At 37.6% G+C, this 21,498-nt stretch overlaps 2 protein-coding genes across 3 annotated transcripts; both read left to right on the top strand.

Moving 5' to 3' along the window:
* The first annotated feature begins 15 nt into the window (after positions 1-15).
* mettl2a (methyltransferase 2A, methylcytidine) lies at positions 16-4,733 on the top strand. The gene is made up of 9 exons (XM_087808927.1): positions 16-167; positions 1,203-1,291; positions 1,549-1,790; positions 3,026-3,075; positions 3,143-3,203; positions 3,287-3,426; positions 3,494-3,600; positions 4,178-4,243; positions 4,323-4,733. Exons 1-9 carry the CDS (start codon positions 16-18, stop codon positions 4,484-4,486), a joined length of 1,071 nt encoding a protein of 356 aa, XP_087665053.1. The 3' UTR covers positions 4,487-4,733.
* A 744-nt stretch (positions 4,734-5,477) lies between these two features.
* Positions 5,478-21,387, top strand: tlk2 (tousled-like kinase 2). 2 transcript variants are annotated; one of them, XM_087808699.1, is made up of 21 exons: positions 5,478-6,147; positions 7,050-7,132; positions 8,233-8,310; positions 8,385-8,454; positions 8,534-8,577; positions 8,712-8,810; positions 10,528-10,629; positions 11,129-11,221; positions 11,352-11,462; positions 11,547-11,683; positions 12,334-12,486; positions 12,579-12,645; positions 13,348-13,445; positions 13,526-13,607; positions 15,733-15,824; positions 15,892-15,981; positions 16,054-16,223; positions 16,931-17,069; positions 18,621-18,732; positions 19,713-19,820; positions 20,237-21,387. In XM_087808699.1, the coding sequence occupies exons 2-21, from the start codon at positions 7,052-7,054 to the stop codon at positions 20,408-20,410; spliced, it is 2,100 nt and encodes a 699-aa protein (XP_087664825.1). In that variant the 5' UTR covers positions 5,478-6,147; positions 7,050-7,051; the 3' UTR covers positions 20,411-21,387. The 2 variants fall into 2 exon arrangements, with proteins under 2 accessions (XP_087664825.1, XP_087664826.1); XM_087808700.1 differs by lacking the exon at positions 8,712-8,810.
* Positions 21,388-21,498: the final 111 nt, after the last annotated feature.

Here is a 21,498-nt window from a genome sequence, read left to right as displayed (position 1 = left end):
GACATCATCTCCAACATGGCGGTCGTCCACGCCGTGGATGAGGTGGAGAGAATCAACAGTGATTCTGGACCAGAACAGTCCAATGGCTCCACCTCAGAAGACAAGAGGCCGCAGTTCGGGACTCGCTTCCTCACGGATCCACGCCAGGTGTTCCAACACAACGCTTGGTCAGTCAAAACTTGTCAACACGAGAATGGACGTGTGTGCAGTTCAGGCGCCTGACTGCAAATGCACCTCTGGCGTTTTTTAAATGAACCAGCTAGTGTTTTTTAAAAAGTGACTTCTCAATATATCGTGGCTTAAACTTACTTTATTTCCACTATTAGTCATTAAATTATCTGAGGCGATGACAAGGTATTGTCCCACCAGGAGAGATGCCTTCATGCTCCACACACTGTCACCATCCCTGGACCTCCAGCATCCAACAGAGTAGAAAGAAAGTTTGAATTGTTTTGATTGTTTTATTTCACAGATGTACAGACAGCATGAGCCTGGACAAAGTCGTACCAGCTTTCATTTGTTTTGAAACGAAAATGTATTCAAAAGTCAGCTTTTAATGCTGCTGGTTGTATCCTCTCGTCCTCAACCAGGTTACTGTTCCCTTGAAAAGGTAATTGGAAATTAAAAATGGAAAAAAAAAGATTTTACGCAGAATGTATTGAAATATAAACCATAAAAACTATTATAAATAATAAATAGTATTTGAAAGCCAAAGAAAAACTGCTGGAATTTAAGATTTTATTCCTTTTAGCTGCGAGGGACGTAATGATTGTTGCCATCTAACAGTTGGAAGTCTAATTGTAACACTAATAAACATAAATGCCATGAATATTTATATGTTAATTATACATTTAAAAAAATGGAATTGGTTAATCTTGCACAAAATTCACACCACAAATGATGAAAAATAAAATATGATTTGAAAGCAGAAATAAAAATAAATGCAGTCCTGTTTATATCAATGAGCTTTATATTGTGATACATAAGTATTGATATTTTCTCTTACCCCTAATCTTGACAGCCTCCTCTTTAAAATCTTTAACTGTATTTTTTAATGTTTTAAGTTTATTTTTATGTATGCTTAATGTTGCTCTTGCAAAGTAAAATTCCTAATCTGTGGAACCATCCACTGATGGCAGCAATAAAAATAATTCTGATACTGATCTTTGCCTTGCATTTAATAGTTTTGTTTTACTCATTAGGGACAATGTGGAGTGGACAGAGGAGCAAGAAGCAGCTGCTGCAAAGAAAGTCCAGGAAAATAGTCAACCCCTGCCTGCTGAGAAACAAGGTTGTCCTCTATTGCTCAAATGTATGATTACATTTGAATTTCTTATTAGAAAAACACACATTAAATGCACATAAATATCCCGTTTATTTAGTTTTTATCGTCCTTGTGTGTACGGGCAATTTATAAATAATGAAGATTTAAATATTCATAAAAACATGTTTAATTCATTTCTGTTATTTTAAGTTTTTGTTGCATCATTAACAAGCATTCATTCTGTTTATTCTGATAAAAAAAATCTGTTTTTCTCCACCTTTCAGAGGACTATGACTGTCGCGCCAACGAGTTCTGGAACGACTTTTACACCATACACGAAAATCGTTTCTTCAAAGATCGTCATTGGCTCTTCACTGAGTTCCCTGAGCTGGCACGTCAGACTGCATCCTGCCAGGTGTCGGCGCCTGTCACTCATCTGCAGGAGAACGTGAGCCGAGATGTCAGCCACCTGTCCCTTGATGACTCCGACTTCCCGGGGTCGTCTTCAACATATAGAATCCTTGAGGTGAGAAAGGAACTCAAAACGGCATACTTTGTTTCCCATTAATTTTACTAAACAAAGTATAGGCATTTCTCCATTATTGAATGCAACACACTTGCCTGTGTCAATCCCATATATATGTTGTTTAAAGAAAAAGTTTTTGATTTATTTAATCAAATATATATATATATATATATATAAGGTGTCCTAAAACTTCACAATTATTACAATCCTTTTTCTTTTTTTCAGTCATTTTGGCAAGCAATAAAGTGAACTTGACCTTTGACTAATAGTGAGTAGGTGGGGCCCTCAACGAGACTTTGCCCTTAAAGAAGATTAGATACTATTTTCTTAACAATGTTTGAAAGTATGTCAATCAAAGTAACGTACTATGTTGCTAGATCTGGTCCCTGGGACTGGGCTGTTTCAGGCATCATGCAGAATTACAGAAATCAATGAAACTAAAATGTTTAAAAAAAATCAGAATAAAGCAGAGAATCAAAAAAAAATTACTCATTTGGGGATTTCAACATACAGAATACAACTTCTAGAGGTGGTACCACTACTTCTTAAAGACAAGTTTTACGATACATGAGTGAACATTTAAACATGAAAGTCCGCTTTCAGATATAAGAAAACTTGTAGACAGCGCCCTCTGCTGTATCGTGGTTTCAATTGTTTTTCCAGTGAGTCTGTTAATGTATATTTACCTCAATGATAATAAAAAAAATTCTATCAATAAATTGAATGCTAATGCATTGGAAAAAATGATTATTTCTATAGTTATGTGGTAAAGTAAGACTTCTTATGGGTTTGGTTTTTATTGGTATTTTTTAGGAAGACAACTCTTCCTTCCAATGCGAGTGTTTAAAAGACACTATTTTCCGAGTAAATAAGAAACTTATGGTTTGCTATGGTATCTTTTAGCTTAAATATGTCCATCAGCTTACTCGGCACACCAGTACATGCTTGTTATGTACTATCTTAACATGTATACTGTATTTATTCAACATTTACTGTTGGCACAGTTCTATTAAACTGAAGCAAGTTTTCCAGTTTTATTCATTCAGCTGCTTACCTGTCCTGGTCGGTCCAAAACAATAACAAAGTTATTTCAATTTTAAAAAGGCTCTTCAGATATGTATCTATGTTTTGGTTCATAACTGGTCTGATAATGGCTTCCTCTTTTTCAATTGCTTTGCCATAACAACTAGTATAGATGAATTATAAATCGAATAACTTTGAATCCATTCTCCCAGGTGGGCTGTGGTGTGGGCAACACCGTATTTCCAATCCTGAAGACCAACAAGTGAGAGACCCCAGCATTTCTGATGTGGTGATCACATGACTGAAGTCTACTTGTCCTCTCCTTGCAGTGACCCCAGCCTCTTCGTTTACTGCTGTGACTTCTCCAGCACAGCTGTGGAGCTGGTCAAGGTAAACTCCCACTGTTTGAAGAGGAGCTGCTCAGAGTCAGACTCTCTTATTTGGTGGTTTGAACTTCTCTGTTGTTCTCTCAGACTAACCCAGAGTACGACACCAAACGCTGCTTCGCTTTCGTTCACGACCTGAGCGACCATCAGGCGGAATATCCTATGAAGAATGGAACTCTGGATGTCATTGTACTCATCTTCGTCCTCTCTGCTCTGCATCCTGACAAGTACAGTTATTCTTAAGGCCATTCTACTCGTTGTGACCTCACTGTGACGCCATGTTCTCTGGTCCAGAATGCAAGAGTCGATCAGTAGACTAGCTGCACTGTTGAAGCCAGGAGGGGTGTTGCTGCTCAGAGACTATGGGCGCTATGATATGGCCCAACTACGCTTCAAGAAAGGTATTTATCGTTCTAGAACTAGAAAGTCATAGTGTGCAGTTTATCATTGAAAGAAGTATGACTTCAATGCAAAAAATACTAGGGTTGCTGACGTACAAATGTGCTGAATATATAAAACATGTTGGATTTGATGAAGGTTAATAAGAACATAGATAGTAAGAAACGATCTATTAAAATGCTACCGGTTTTGACGTTAATTTTAGTTAGTATATCGATGTGTAAACTTCACTTTCATTTTCCCTAAAAAGTCACAATACATATTAATAGATGATTTGGAGGGTGGGTGCTTTTACACTTGTAGCTTTTAACCTAACATCAACATGTATTTGATAGTAATACATTTACACTGTGTATGTATTGATGACTAAAGACAGATATACAATTATAAAGATGTCATTGTATATGGTAACTTTTAACAAGGTTTATATGATAAGTTTTGGACTAAGTGGTTTATTAACCCAACATTTATAATATATAGAGTTTTTTGGTTAATTTATAATTTAGCATTTAATGATCTGAAGAATGTTCAAAGTACTATTTTTATGCTGATTTACCAACAATAATTGTGTTTCAACAGGTCGCTGTTTATCTGAGAACTTTTACGTTCGTGGTGATGGAACAAGGGTGTACTTCTTTACCCAAGGTGAATGGTGTATATTTATGTATTTATATTTAGGTGCTCCTTGATCATTTCAAATCAACTATTTTTCTTCTCATTCCAGATGAGCTACATGACATGTTTACAGAAGCCAAACTTGAAAAAGTGCAAAACCTAGTGGATCGACGGCTGCAGGTGAACCGAGGGAAGCAGATCACCATGTACAGAGTCTGGATCCAGTGCAAGTACCGCAAGGGTGAGGCGCCAGCACAGGAGACGCAGAGCTAACCCTGGTGGAGGGGCTCATCCTGCATCAACCCTTGAAGACCTTTGAAACCAAAAGTGCCACATGTGGAGCTGAGGAATGGGTTGAGCCGGAATTGGGCCAAATCCTCAATATAGAACATATACAAAGGGCTGGTTACCCCCATTTCTTAATATTTCTATTAAACAAAAACTACTTTTTTCAAATGATTGGCATTTTTAACTCTGTGTTTAAGTTTTGTGTACTTTAAATAAACATAAGTCCAATGAATGTGATGGTGTTGGTATGTCTAAATTATGTTGTGTCTCACAGGAGGTGGCGAAAGTGATAAAATGTCGCACTTTAAGAAATGGAAACTAAAATAAGAGTAAAACCTGTTGATTTAAAATGTGCTTACAGTCGATACTGTAGGAGAACCAGTCAGCATTTAGTTTTTTTCATATTGCAGAGGTAGTTGAGTTTGATGGATTGCAAAATAAGATACTATTTAAAAAAAAGTGTTTTTATATATTTACACATTTGACAGTCTTTAAGTTCTTAAAATAAAAAACGTATTTCTGCCCTTATACGTTGAGTTATAATTGAGTTTAGCTATTACAACTTAACTTTTTATTTTCTAACCAAAAAGTTAAGTTTAAGTGTTTAATAATGTAGGTTATTTTCAATTTGTGTTTATCTAAATGGATATCTGTATTCAAGTCTACTTTCCCCCCCCATGTACCTCCATTTTAATCCACCTATGGTGCAGCTGTCTTGTTAAATGTGTTTTTTTTAATAGTTTTTTTGCTTACTTCTGTCAATGTACCATCCATATCTTAAGTGTATAGTTTGTGTAGCTTTTGTTTTAGTGAGACAATGATCACATCGATACATTAGATGCTGAATTAGTCATATAGATTATTAAAAAGATAATTTTACATAACCAGATAAGGAGAATACTTTATTTTATCAACAAGTACATGGTTGTTCCTTCACTAAGGGTGGCACTCTTCAAATGCATGGTGCACTGGGGTGATCTGTCATTGGTCCAGACGAGATTTGGGGCAGGCGTGGATACACCGAAGGTGAAATACTTGAACAATCTCACGAGAAAATATGAGATTTTACTGATTATTGTTTACATTGCAAAAAAAAAAAAACACACATGAAAACAGAACCGAATCGATCCGGATTAAACTGAAACGCCCGCAAGAAAACAGAACTTCCGAAACAGATTCTCCCGCGGCGAGGAAGAAGAAGAGAGAGGCAACTTTGTTTTGATCGGAAACCCGAAATACATCTCACCGCAGGGGAGAAAAGATAGAGGGGCAATTGACGGCAGCTTAAGGACATCATTTATACCTGCTGGAAAAAAAGGGGGAGCATCGCCATTGTGAGAGGACTATCAGACGGAAACTATGGCCCGCGTGTAAGATGGATATGATGGGGATCCCTGCATAAGCAGAAGAAAGGCGGGTTGGGACACCCGGGACTCGTTGAAGGCCTTTGAGGGAATCCTCCGCGCTCTACTAGGACTTGAACCCGCGACACCCTCGCGTTAGCTCGGGATAGATCACCACGCGAGGGCCGCGGCTGTGAGTGCGGCCTAGCCTGGGAGGGTCTGCCTGACACCGGGGAAAAACAACGGAGACGTTTTACGGACTTACCGCAGGCCTCTGGAGGACCACGACACCGTTGAAATACAGTAGGTGTTCCAAAAAATGGCAATACAAAGCGACTTTGTGGAAATTGCTCTCGTTATATGGAGACTTCGTGGCGTCAACACCTGACAACAGCGAGAGGATGCTTCTTTTTGTTCAGCACAAACCACACCTTTCGTAAATGCATTCGCAAATACACACATTTAGTTCATATAAGGTGAGTTTTACTCATCTTCTGTCGGTTACTCGTGTGGTTTTTCTACAAGCAATGTGGATAAATCATAATTAGCATCGCTAGCAAGCATCACTGTTAGCTTCAAATGCTAAAGCTATGTGATGTACTTGTTGGGTCATATTGACAAAAAAAAGTGATACTTTTAAAATATCACCTCAATAACGTGTAGTAAGTCATTTATTTTTAGGGCGAGGTGTTTCATTTATTATCTTACAACACCTTTAGTTAAAAGTAATCGTTTACTTTATTGATTTATTTGAACTCCGACGCGAAACAAACAATTTATTTTTTTTTAAATCAAACATCCATTGGCTTTAAAGCCCTTTCCTTATCCCATGTAAATAAGGCCTTTAGTGGCAGGGCGTTATCACTTGTTCCTATAATTTTTCCAGACATTAGATGTACACATCTGGCTTCCGACTTAAATTCAATTTAGTATTTTATTCTATTATGACATTAATCTCACCAATCATAGGGTGAGCTTGACTTTAATGTGTGGTAACCATGACCCTATTTATTGTAGCATTATATACATGATAAAGTGAAAATAAAAGATTCTGTCTCACAGATGAGTCAGAATATTTGTGTCACCCATGATCCAAAAAGACATCCATGACTCATCACAACCTTTTTATAAAGAATAATTAGTCACACGGACCGGAAAATACCAGACCCAACAACTCTTCTTACGCTGTGCTCTTGTCTCCACAGCGATGATGGAAGAACTGCATAGCCTGGACCCCCGGCGACAGGAGTTGTTGGAGGCCCGCTTCACTGGTGTTGGTGTCGCAAAGGTTTGTGTTGACCAACACTTTTAATCCAGATTCACATGTTCAAAGTTTATACAATCACATATTTAAGAGTGTCTTTATGAACATTTTTTGGTCTAACAAACTCTTTGTCTGTGGTCTGGGCTTTTTTCTGGCTGGTGTGAAATGGCATCTCTCCCTAGCTCATGATCTAGTGGCTGCATATGCAAGTAGTGATGTCTGCCAAGAACGCCACAGATGGGACAGGAGTGCTGTGGGGGGCGGAGGTTTTTGGGGAGAGTGAAGACACAGGAGGAATGCAGAAATGGTTGATGACCAGGTGTTAGTGCAGAAAGCCTTTACCCTACCTACCGCCTTGCCTGCAACGTGGATAATTGATGGAAATGTTGCGGAAGGTTATCTTCCCCAGACAGTGAGTCAATGCCAGAGGTGGGACTCGTGCCAGCTATAAGCGGAGCTGTGCCCAGAGCATGGCATGGCTTTTGCTGCAAAGAAAATGGCGGCTTGTACATGGGCATTATGCCACTACCATCCTGTATGACAAGCGATACTGGGCGTGTAATATGTGGTAGAGGCATTAAGAGGGCAGACTGTCAACAAATTTGATATATAGTTGTTCTATAGTTTAAAAAGAAGGGATGACTGAGTTCCCCAAAATACTAATTTAAAATCTAAAACTACCACACTTACATTATTTGAAAAGGTAACATGGGCATTTTTTATCACGATGTTATATATAAACCAGCTTTTGAAAGGTTAAGAAAACTAATTTTTACTAAACTATCTTGAGATGGAAAACGGAGCAGCAGAGATGAAGAGGAGGAACTAATATCTGGAATTATCTAAAGATGACAGACACAGGCAGGAGTATATCCCCCGCAGCATGTCTAATGTTCAGCCATTTTAGGAGGGTTCAGTGAGAGAGCTCTGGTGTGCTCTGAATGACAAAGTGTCTCTGCCTGATTGGACAGTTGCTGGTGAATTCTGATTCCTTTGACTGACAGGCATCACCTAGGGAACCAGTACGGACGGTTGAAGCAAAATAATTTATGTTTTCTCTCAGGCTTAACAACTCATAAATGCAACAATGATTAAATAATCATTTTGTTTTGTTTTCTTGGCAGGGTTCTGGCCAAAATCAGAATGAATCATCAAACCAGAGTCTATGCAGCGTCGGCTCTCTCAGTGACAAGGAACTAGAGGTGAGTTATTTCAACTGTTTTATCTTATGAATGCAACCCACCTTAACTTTCCTCACTTTTCGTTCTTTTAACAGACTCCTGAGAAAAAGGCAAATGACCACAGAGCAAGAAAACGGAAAGCGGAACACTTTGACAATAGTCAAGGTGTGTTTGTGTCTCTCATGCCACCATCATCGCTAAACATATTCACAACATTGTCTGACCTTTGTGTCTTTTTCTTCAGGCAAAGCGGGAGCACGGGGGCATAAAATTAGTGACTATTTTGAGGTAAGTGGCAGGAAATGGTCGCTCGCTCTTCTTGCTTTTGAAATGCCAAAATCTTGCATCTGTGTACAGCTATTAACATTCACACCATCTCTTTTTAAACGTTCTTAAACTGCTTTTTTCTTGCAACCTATCAGTTTGCGGGAGGTAGTGGTCCTGGTACCAGCCCTGCTCGGGGAATTCCACCAGTGGTCCGCTCTTCCCCTCAGCACTCTCTGTCCAACCCACCTGTTACGGTGAGCTCATTCGCACAAACTTTCTTATTCGCATCTTTTTTCTTTTTTTTTCTTTAAAAAACAACGACACAATGGTTTATTTCTATATCTGTTAAATTCAGGGTCCAGACTGGGCTGCACAAAATAATCAAGATGTACACAAACTGAGGACTTGCACATGATATGCTAGAACTTGTACAGAAGAAAATAGAGTCATCTAAAGCTGGGGTTGACTGTGGAAAGGGGGGCATTTTGTACATTTCCGTTACATTGAGACACATAGTCATGTTATCTTGTTGAGAATCAAAGTTAAAAAATAAATAAAAATGTTTTTTTAGTATATAGTATTCTACCGGCAGAGAGAACTCTGCGAATGAATGTATCGAACTAATGGAGTCTTTAAAAATATGTTAATCGATAAATCAATAAATGGATGCTGTGACACGATGCCTTGCATCATAAAATCAAATCTCTGAAATGAATAATAAGAGTGAAAAGAAAATGAACATCTCTGTAAAACCAAGAACTGTTTATGTATATACACTGTTCTATGTTCTGAAAATACTAAGACAGATCAATGTAAAAAAAAGAAAAGTAATAAATCTAACGAAAACAAAGCCATTTTGATCTTGATGACCAATAGACAAGGTACGGTTTTCATCAGTAAGATCAAATAAAAGACCCATTACCATTGTACTTTGATCTGTGAGATATTGAGCATTCTTTCAAGTCAGCTTTATTGCACATAGGTCAGACAATTTCAATTCATTTCTAAGATGGATCCCTTCACAATGATTTTTGCAACAGGAAATATGGGGGTAAATCATTTTTATATATATATTGCCTTTCTAGAGGATAGGACATAAAAATGAGAACTAATGTTTTACATAGATGGATAAAGATGATGTAGATCATATGTTCCATGTTTAAATGAACTAAAGTAAAACGTTATTTCATCAAATCATATTGAATTGTCAAAAAACGCTCATAATTCAGAATAATAATTCTTATAATGATTGCTGAATTCTTAGTTAGTTTATAGATAAAGATAGTAAGTAAGTTAATAATATTTGTAGAGAGCTTTTCTAGACCAGGGTCACAAAGCGCTTAAACAATTAAAACAATCCCCGATAAAATATATGCTTAAAAGGTCAAGATAACACAGAGACAAACAAAGGAGTCTCAGAGAATCAAGGAAAAGCCTCCACGAATAAAAGTGTCTTAAGATGTTTCTTGAAGGAGTCAGTACACTCCATCAAGCGCAGAGAGAGAGGAAGATAGATGGATACTTTATTGTTCCCCCGCTGGAGAAATTATTTTGTCCAGCAGCAATAACGTCTCCATAAATACATGTAAACACAATCAAATAAATACAATAAATGCATACAAAACATATAAAGGTTGACTGTAATGCATTTTTTGATTAATGAATTTAGAAGAGAGTTTTTATTTCTTGCTGATGTACTAAAGACTCATACATCACTTTGTTTTTTATGTTAAAGACATTCATTCAATTACATATTTTGGGAAATGTATTTATGATTCATATGTTAGTTTTCCATAAACGATGCAATTGTCTAATCCTATGAGTTTAAAGCAAGATGTATTAAGTGCAAAGAATACAAAAAGAAGGATGGCTCCTTTTCCATTCTGTTTTTTTTGCTATATTTGTTGTTGCGATGCTTGCCATAATCAGGTTCTTTACGTGAATATGTATTAAAATGTTTTCTCTTCAAAGGTCCAGCAGGGAAGCCCTTCGTCTGTCGGTTCTGCCAACACAGACCACTCAACATGTTCACTGAAGCCTGCATCTATTCTTGTGCTCCATAAAGCCACACAGGTAAACGATCAATTCAAATGAATGTCACAATCAACTTCCTGATCTAATGTAAGCATCTCTCCTTTATGATAACTGTTTAATGTAAAGTACATTTGGGGATCAAGGAGTCCACATTTCAAGATTTGATAAAACACGGTTAATTTAACTGTGCAACAGTGTGCAGCAGCTCCACAGACCGGTTTAATATATGGTAAATAAGAAGTTGAAAGTAATAGAAGACTGCTTCACCCACTTCATCTAGTTTGTTAGGACATTATTTTAATTATATGTTCAGTGTATTTTGGCAGTACCACAAGAAAAATTGAAGGTATGGAAATGTGTGTTTGTGAATTAAAAGGTTGGCAGCCAATGCTTCAATTAAGCATAAAAAGTGACTTTGTTCGAGTTATATATGTATGTATTTGGCCTCTGTTTGCAAGAGTCTTAACTGTGATCGAATGACATGATTGTTCACCATTAACATGCACTGTTTTCTGTTGTTTTTTTGCACACATTGTAGTCTGACCTTACAATAGAGAAACTAACAGCAATGGAGAACAACAAGAACTCTGACCTGGAGAAGAAGGAGGGTCGGATAGACGATTTGCTGCGGGTACTAAGCACATTACTTTCATGCATGCCTCATGAATTGGTTTGTTTGTCAACTCATTGTGTGTTTCACTCAAAACTTTTTTATGTGATTTTCTTTCTATTCTCTTGTTCATTTGTGTGCTTTGCTGCAGGCAAACTGTGACCTGAGGAGACAGATTGATGAACAGCAGCGGATGCTGGAGCGATACAAAGAACGGCTGAATAAGTGCGTGACCATGTCCAAGAAACTGCTAATTGAAAAGGTATGTATCTCTGGAAAATATCTGAAGGATGAGAAAAGGGAAGAAAATCTGTTGTTTTTTTACTAACGTTTTTTCTGCTTGTAGTCAAAACAAGAGAAGATGGCATGTAGAGACAAAAGCATGCAGGACAGACTTAGACTGGGTCACTTCACCACTGTGCGACATGGAGCATCTTTCACGGAGCAGTGGACAGACGGATATGCTTTCCAGAACCTAATCAAGTAAGGAACACTTTCTCCCGTAAATGAAAAATAATCATTTGTTCTCCTGGTAGAGCTTTTCCTTATGTGGTTTTGAGGCGTGAGGTGACTGAAAACAATTCATGATAGATCAGTGCAGATTTCAAATTAAACACTTTTGTGTTTCAGATATTTCACACTTATTTATCATTTGAAATTAAAATAATTGTTCTTATTCCTGAGTACTAAGAGGCTAATGCTCAAAATTCAGCATGAGTTAAACATTACCTAAAATATTTATATAAATATTAATATCTAATGATAACTGCTCTCAAGATACAGATTACTAGATTTTTTTTTTAATGGATTTCTTTAAGTCATTCCACACTAGAAGAATGTTACTTAAACATAAGGGCAACATATTTCCACCCACGCATGCAAGAAAGTGAATGGAAATATACCTCAAGCAAATGTTTAATCTTTTGAGAAAAATAATTATTATAGAATGAGGATGGCTGTCAGAATGCCATAACACCAGTTTCAGAGAAAATTAAACATCACATTTTCTCCTATTTTGAATTATTAAAAAAGCTCAAAAACATTTTTTTACCTTTTATGTTTGTACAAATTTAAACAAGAATACATTTTAGCTAGTACATGCATTTGTGATAATGATCTTTTATTGTTTTCAGGCAACAAGAACGAATCAACTCGCAGCGAGAGGACATCGAGCGACAAAGGAAGCTGCTGGCCAAACGAAAGCCACCCTCAATGGCACAGGCGCCTCCTCCAAGTCTAGAGCAAAACAAACGGAAAAGCAAAGCCAACGGGGCTGAGAGTGAAGCGTACGATTGATTATGTTTTCACGCATGCTTTTGGAAAAAAATGGACGATTGATTTATAGATGATGCTGACTGTGTTCTGCTTTGGCTTTTAGGTTATCACAGGCAGAATACCATGAACAGGAAGAGATCTTCAAACTGAGACTCTGCCATCTAAAGAAGGTATTATGGGACCCAATAATTTATTTACACGGACATTCTTGTGTTGGACAAAATGAATTTGGACATAAAAAAGTCCCCTCCCATAGTCATCAAGCAACACCTGTATTTATGAAAACCTAAATAACATCCTGTAGATATGGGCTCAGAGCAGGAAATGAAAGGTGCACTAGTCAGAGTTTATTATACGGTCTCTTGCATAGGAATAGTTTAGATCTTCAAGAACAAAGAGCCATTTTATCTCCAGCAAAAGATGACGATATCCAAATAAGCATTTTTAGTTTGAATGCAGTATACATTTTTTTAAGGTCCCACTAACATTACATTTTTAGGTATTACATTTTATTTGGAATATAGTGTACTATGGAGGGTGAAATGCATTATATTCGAAATTTAGTATACTGTATATAATACTGTGATATTATTGTATATAATTGTAGATGGCAATCTTTTTTTTAATGGTCACACTACATTCATGTGGATAACTATTTGTCCTGAGAAAACTTAAATGTTTTTAATAAGCATAGATACCTTTTCCCAGAGTCTGTTCATGAAAAATAAAATGTGATTAAGTAAAATTAAATACATTTATATAGGGTTGCTATTTGCTTTGTAGTTCCATTTATCCTAATTTACTTTGATGGAATATAATCAGCTCTATGTTCAAATAATACTTCATCATTTCTTATTCGTTTGCCCTACTAGGAGGAGGCAGAAATCCAGGCTGAGCTGGAAAGGTTGGAGAGGGTTCGAAATCTACACATCAGAGAGCTGAAAAGAATCCATAATGAGGATAATTCACAGTTAGTTTTTCTTTCTTTAATATGTAACCAATTTGCTTTGAGTTGTTTCCTATGATCTTAACAATCCTTGTTTCTTACAGGTTCAAAGACCACCCCACGCTAAATGATAGATATCTGCTCCTTCATCTACTCGGACGAGGAGGTTTCAGTGAAGTTTACAAGGCAAGTGCTTTAAGTTTTTATGAAAGAAGTGAACATGTTTCTAGCATATGTTGAAAGAATAACTTAAGTTGAATCATTAATAATAAATTAAGAGCCAAAATGGTGCCCAAACATTTGACCGTATCAAAAGTGAGGTGAAGGACTTAAACCTAAACGAGTAGTTACTGCAATCCAAGTTCCAACCTTAATAATTACTGATTAGATTTGATCTACATTTCTCAATACACAGAAGTCATCCACAAATATAAGATTTGAACCACGAATAAAATGTATGGTATCAACAAATTAACATCTTTAATTCCAATTATTTTCCAATGATTCTTTTGGTAATACTTTAATGTCTGGCCACAAACATTTCCTTATTTCTCTTAAATCTGTATTTTGTGTCAGTCAGACACGTAAGCCAATCACAAACATTTGTTGTCCAACCAGAAAGTGGAGAAGATGGAAGCTTAGAAACTAAAGTCTGTAAAGCTCATAATTCTGTTTCCGTTTCATGTGTGATACAAAGTGTCTTCAAATCCTTCTTTTGAAGTTTTATTTTCCCATAAAAAGTAAAAAAAAAAAATCCAATTTATAGTTGAGGATGGGACAACATCACCAGGAGAAGCCGGACAGATTCCATAGCCAGAGCCAATAATACATCTTTTATCCGTCTGTCGCATATCCACTTTTTGGGCATGAGAGTGATATCGAGTCTTTATTCATTTTGTCGCGCATTTACGAGTAGAGAGCGTGTAGCGAAGCTTTACTGAATTTAAGCTGTTGTCACACCACACGCCACTCTTCAAAAATTTAAAATTCTCACGCTTATATTTAACATTTTAACACTCCATTTAAATTTTTTTTATATCAAACGTTTGTCCTTTTTTCGTAAATCTCGACAATCAGGGAGGACACAACGCAATATCAACCAATCACACGAACATCATACTGCTGTCAATCTATCCGTTGTTCAGGTTTCTCCTGTCATCAGAGGCACTTTGATATCGCTAAACTTTACGGTAAATTCCCAAAACGCTGCTCAGAAGAACATTCAAATTAAGAGCATCACATTAGCACAGCGTTCGGTCTGCCTTCTAACCCTTTTTTTCTCACTCACTTGTACTGTTAACTGTAACCCACGTTTGTTCTTTTTAAAAAATTAATTTGTTCATTCATTTTGCCTTCTCTCGACTGTTAAAAATAATTCTAGATTTTGATTGTCACCCAATTAATAGGTTTCAGATCTTTTATTCAAATTTAATTGAAGATCGTGGCAGGTTTAAGATATAAAATGGTGATGAGGACATCAGTCTTGTTAAATCGGATAACATTTGTGTCAAAATCTAGTTTTAACATAAGTGGATTGTTTAATGTTATTCACTTTCAAAAAAGGTGGTATGAACATGACAAATATAGCATATTTAAATATTTGATGGTGACTTTATTTAATTCAGACAGTCAGATTTGTCATTCTATTGATTAATAGTGGCAAGACTCCATGGATTTAAGATCAAATGATGTAATATCAACCTAGTCATGTTGAAATGCAAAAAATATGAAGGTTTTCCAGCATATACATCGATATGTATTTATCAATCTAATATCTTGACTTTTTCAAGTTCAGATCTAATCATTATGTTTGCAATACTATAAGCTGTAGATAAGTATTTGCTGATGGATATGTGTAGAGCCATAATTATCTATAGATTAACAACTGATATGAATGTTTGTTTCATTTATTTCGTTTTTATTAATGAAACTTTTAAAGATGTACTTTTAAAATATCTACCTTATTTGTCTGTCCCCACTAACAGCAACAAATGAGGGATATTTTTATATTTAATATTATCTGGTTTTCCTTTTTGGTATTGAGCTTCTTTTGCATAGAACATAAATTGGCTGCTGTTTGATTGAAGATGGGTTGTGTTTCCTTTTAAAACCATGCAGTTAAGCCTGCATATACAGTTGAAAGTTGATGATTTTGCCAGATTACGCAACTTATTCCATGATTTGTTGCCATAACTGTAAAAATGACAAATGCTTGCACTCATTCAATGTGAGGTTTCTCTCTGTGGGTAAAGTTAGAAAACCTTGCCAGGTGAGAATTTCTACTCAACTCGGCCAAAATATCTCCTTACAGGCCTTCGACTTAACAGAACAAAGATATGTGGCGGTGAAGATCCATCAGTTAAACAAAAACTGGAGGGATGAGAAGAAGGAGAATTACCACAAGTAAGTTATTGTTGAGTGTTTACTCTCAAATAATACTCTAACATTGAATCATGTTTTTTTTTTTCAGACACGCCTGCAGAGAGTACAGAATCCACAAAGAGCTGGACCATCCACGAATAGTTAAACTCTATGACTATTTCTCGCTCGACACTGACTCGTAAGTCTTGCTAGAAGGTAACAGGAGTTCAGGTATGAGAACATACTCAGATTTGGCCCTTTTGTTTGCTAGGTTCTGTACGGTGTTGGAGTACTGCGAGGGCAATGATCTGGACTTCTACCTGAAGCAGCACAAACTTATGTCGGAGAAGGAGGGTCGCTCCATCATTATGCAGATTGTCAACGCCCTAAAGTACCTCAATGAGATCAGACCTCCCATCATTCACTATGACCTTAAACCTGGTACGTACATTTGTGTAGTCTGTTTAAATACTTTGTTCACCATTTACATCAAGAACGTATCAAAAATAATACCCAATCAGAACCTCAAGTTATTCCTTACGACTATTCCATTAATTGGTATTCTGCTTAATGTAAATAATACAGAATACATTGAAATAATACATACAAGTAGTAATATCAGTCCAGATATTAAACTTTAACTTGAATCCTTGACTGTAATTCAAATTTAAATCATTCTATTTTGTTTTAGTCATCTCATATTATCAGCACACATAGATGCTGAGAAATCCTATAACTGGATTACTTCTTAATTTTTTTTTTTTTTTTTATAGTAATCTAATGCAAACATGATACATTTGAGAACTGGAAATTAGAAAATAGTTTTAACATGTAAAGGTTGAGGAGCTGTGTACTTGGCAAAAGTACAACTGAAATGCTTAAACTACATAATTAAAACCTTAGAGGCTATAGCACTAACCATTATGTCACATGCTTCCTAATATGGAAATGATTCTCTGAATTCATTCTCAATTATAATTAGAGTTGCAATGCCATGTATTTAAAAAAAGAAAAAAAGTTATGTCCTATTAGGTTCTTATTAGTATTGAAATAGTTCATACTACAGAATGAATTCATACTTTTCATTAGATAACAGTCTTGATTGTAAGGCCACATCACATTGAAAATGCATTCCTCTCCTCATCCAGGCAACATCCTTTTGGTGAACGGAACGGCATGTGGCGAGATAAAAATAACAGATTTTGGCCTGTCGAAAATTATGGATGATGACAGCTATAACTCTGTGGATGGAATGGAGCTGACGTCGCAGGGAGCTGGGACCTACTGGTAAGATGTGTCACATAACTCCTGCAAATATATTCAGCAATAAGTCAGTGTTAATATAAGCTACTCCAGTTTCCATCCAATTTTAACTTATCATTTTTATAAAGAGGAGTTTAATAGAGACATTTTTTGGAGTTTTAATGGGTAAATATTCAAACTATTCATATGTTTACAGCCCACTACAAACCGTAAACAGGAAGAGGATGCAGTCTGTTTCAACAATGTTTTGTTTATTGCACATACAAATAGACAATTTATCCTCTGTTTTGGAATGGGTCCCACCCTCAGGTCTTTTTCAAACCATTATATTGTTATCTATTCTTATATCTTCAGTGATCTGTCTGGAAACATGTAATCTCTCATTCTGTTTGGGTTTATTGTGGTCATTGTATCTATGTTTACATCTCACAGCGCTTTGTGAACCTGGTCTAGAAAGGCGCTATACTAATAGACATTATTATTATTATTATTATTATTATTATTAATTTTATTGCACTTCTTATATTTTTGCTATTTACTGTTTGTATCAAAACTAGGTGTCTTCATAGTAATTAGCAGCACTGATATTTTTTAGTCTTTCTTTCATGAAAAAATACTTTTCTTTCCAAACATGAAATCAAATGTTTGGCTTGCTCCAATGTTGACAATGCAACATATTGCTACTGTGGCTATATTTGCTTACGTCGCAAAAATGAAATCACCTCAAGTGCATGAATGAAGTACGAAAGTAGTGAAGAATGTGAAAAGAAATTCAGGACTGAAAACTATCTTGCTTTCAGTGTCGTCTAGCTGTTCAGCTTGTCTTCTGTCTGACATGTAATCAACCATCTGGGATTTTACTAAATTGAATATATTATCTAGCAGAAAAAATAAAGATATGTGATAATCACAGATATACCAAGTATCAACGTCATAGTTAACCTAGTATTTGGGACATTCTGCTGCAGAACATTGTGCCCTTCTCCATCTTCAAGCATGTTCTCTGCGTCCATCTAGGCCTGAATCATTTCTCGTGCATGCCGCTTCATCCTGCATCCAAATTACAGTCTTTACAACCTGAATGAAATACCAACATTTCAAAATAGATGTTGCAACACACATCCATGAGCTTTTTGCTGCAGATAACAGTTCGCAGCTCGGGTTAAACACGCCGAGTAATCTCACCTGCCAGGCATGGCATAATTTGTTCGCTCTGCCTCTGAAATCCTCTTCAACGGAGAAATCATGATCGTCTAAGGCAATGAATTTCATCATCTTCAGTTAAATGCCCTTTAGCTTGGCTTTATATCTAGAAAACCATCTATTTTCCACAACATTTTCTGTGCCGTGTTCTTCATGTTCAGTATGGCAGTCGGGAGATTGGCTTTCAAGTGATTAAATAAATCCGACAGGGATAAACTCTTAGCAGAATACCCCACTTGATATGGGTACCGTGGGTCTTTCCCAGATGCTTTGACTGTATACATGCTGTATCCAGACGCTGACTAATTAATCCGGTGCTACAGGCACATTTGAAAATCTTGTTCTGATAAATGTTTGTTGTTTTACCTGAAGGTACCTGCCTCCTGAGTGTTTTGTCGTGGGGAAAGAGCCCCCAAAAATCTCAAACAAGGTGGACGTGTGGTCTGTGGGAGTTATTTTCTACCAGTGTTTGTACGGACGCAAGGTAGGAGCCAACACATGTTTTCATTATTTTCAAAATGTTCACTTTGATACACCGTTTATAGCCTATTGCTTTTAGCTAGTTGTGTTGTCATCTACATGCACTTATCAATGGATAAAAATAACTCCTCAAATGTTTCTGTAAATGAGTGCATTTACTCATAAGCAGCTGGGAGAGGAAAATCATTTCTTTGTCTCCCTATCGACGGTAACTTTGTATGTAAAGTGATGCAGAAAATGGGTTCATCACAAGCTCATCTCGTATTCCCACCCAGAGTCAGGTCGTCGTGGCAATAGCCTTTGCAAGGAAGCCCAGAATTCCCTTCCCACAGCCATTTAGTCCAGCTCTCCTCTGAAGTATTCTCAGGCCAGATGAAAGATATGTCCTCGGACATCCTGAAAGCTCGACATTGAGGCTTTCAAGAGGCACCCTGATCAGTTTCCTAAGCCACCTCATCTGACATGAAGGAGCAACAGCTCTTCTATGAGACCCGTAGTTTCTCCCCCCTTTCTATCAGACAGAGAAAACATATTTCTCTTATACCCACTCTGTTCTTTAGGTCAGTGCCCGCAGCTCATGACCATAAGTGGGGGTGGGAACGTAGATAGACCGGCTTTAGACCGGATCTGTCCCCTCAACCGGAGGCGTGGAGTTGCCCTTTGTGGTTCTCTGGTTCCAGAGCCCACACTGTACATCAAGTTGAGTCTGACTATATTTGACGAAACTTCTCCACCTCCTGGTACCTGCTTTTGGCCACTGTCCCGCTTCCTCTGCACCCGACCCCTTTGGCTCGTCCCACCAGTGGTGTTCCCATGGGAATCAGAACAATGGCATGTGTTTATTAAAGGCTGGATAATAACAGTACGCTTTATAAATATGAATCCTTTTAATATTTGAAAGCTTTTTAAATTGGTTATTAATCAATGGTTACAGTTAAGTCTTAAAGGGCATTTTACAACTAACATCGTTTTTCATTTTTCTAGCCTTTTGGCCACAACCAGTCACAGCAGGACATCCTACAGGAGAACACCATTCTAAAAGCAACAGATGTGCAGTTTCCTCCTAAACCAGTCGTCACACCTGAAGCAAAGGTAAATGTTTCTTAATTACAGAGCCGTGAGAGCAATAAAACAGACAATAATAGTAGAGAGACACAACGCTAGTAACGGGGAGAGAGAGCAAAGTACAACAGTGCTCAGTGGTTAACGGTCAAGTCTCAATCGTTTTGTTATTGATGGACAAAAACAGAAATAAGTCTTCATGTGATTGAAAATTGTTCTCATTGAAAGTTTTCTTGTGAAACTGACATGCACGTATGCAGATGCGCAGTTTTTTGTATTAAAACTTACAACTGTAAATGTTTTTTGGTGAAATACATGGTCTCTACCAAAGGTCAGAGTTAAAAAAAAAAGGAACTAGGTTTTTCAAAAAAGTTTAGCAGATGCTTGTTACCAATTAAAAAGCATTAACCCATGTTCTCTTCCTCACCTCTCCTCTCCCTCTCCAGGCATTCATAAGGCGCTGTCTTGTGTACCGGAAGGAGGACCGCATCGACGTGCACCAGCTGTCCAGCGACCCTTTCCTCATGCCACACATCCGCAAGTCTGTGGGCTCCTCGGGCAACTCCAGCATGGCTGTCGCCTCCACGTCCAGCTCCTCCAACAGCAGCGCCTCGAATTGAGACTCTCCAAAGACTTGACTGAAACTTGCGTGCGAGATGAAGTGGGACGGGGTGATGCCGCATAGACACTCCCCCACTTCTGGGGGGGGGAAACGCATCCCTTGCCATGAAAAAGAATTTAGCCAAAATGTTGGCTCAAAGGGGCGATGAGTGGGTTGAAACCCTCTCGTGTCCACGCGAACCTGCTGCCTGTTCCACCAGGTGGCATCTGTGGTTCTGGGGGTCAAAGCCCTGGAGGCAGTAAAGGTTTGGCACTGAGGTGAGGTAGGGTTCATGGTTTCGGATTGGTCTTAACAATAACACACACACACTTGGATTTTTTTTTAAAAGACTTAATGGCCTCCTACAGACACACACACGCATGCACGAGTCATTCCAACGGTGGAGACCCCCAGCCCTGCGCCCAACGTTCCTCTCCCAAACCACAGGGGCCTGTTTATTGCTTCCTTACTATCTCTGAGCTGCAGCTCCACTCAAATCCGACGCCTCGGCTGCGTGTTACGAGGAGAAACCCCCCATCCCACTTCTTCATGTACCCCCCTCCCACTCACCCTCCCTGCTTTTCTTCTTGTCCAACTCCTGTGACCAAAGCTTTCACCTTCCAGCTGATGGCGCTGTTTCACCACCCTTTTCTCTAAACGCTTTTGCAGTTGTTAGTTGACGTGGAGTGGAAGCAGATTAGGAACCTTTTACATTTTGAGAAAAAAAAAACACCCTTTTAACCAGTTTTACAGAAAAATAATCTGTTTTTGTTTTTTTTTCAAGTTGCCTTTAATTGAAATTGTTACTGCTTTTATTGACCCTCCTCCCCCCCTCACACCATCCACCAACAAACACACATATTTATTTAGGTATGTTTGAATTTATTTTTGGCCAATGACATGCAAGGGACTGGTTTACTAAAACTGTTGGGGGGTGAAGAGTTGGGCCTTAGCAGGAAATTGCAGAAACCATTAAATACTATTGGTTCTAATCTGTGCTTTTGTCCTTTTTTACTCCATAGGTTTACTGCTCTCTATTCTGAACCAACCATTCGAGTTGGTTAACACACTGCTCAATGAAAAGTCTGAAGTTTTTTTCATCGTTAT

The sequence above is a fragment of the Callionymus lyra genome, chromosome 15, assembly GCF_982586985.1.
Source record: "Callionymus lyra chromosome 15, fCalLyr1.hap1.1, whole genome shotgun sequence".
Classification (NCBI taxonomy): domain Eukaryota; kingdom Metazoa; phylum Chordata; class Actinopteri; order Syngnathiformes; family Callionymidae; genus Callionymus; species Callionymus lyra.
The sequence above is the reverse complement of the archived record's forward strand: the minus strand, read 5'-3'. Positions and strand labels throughout refer to the sequence as shown.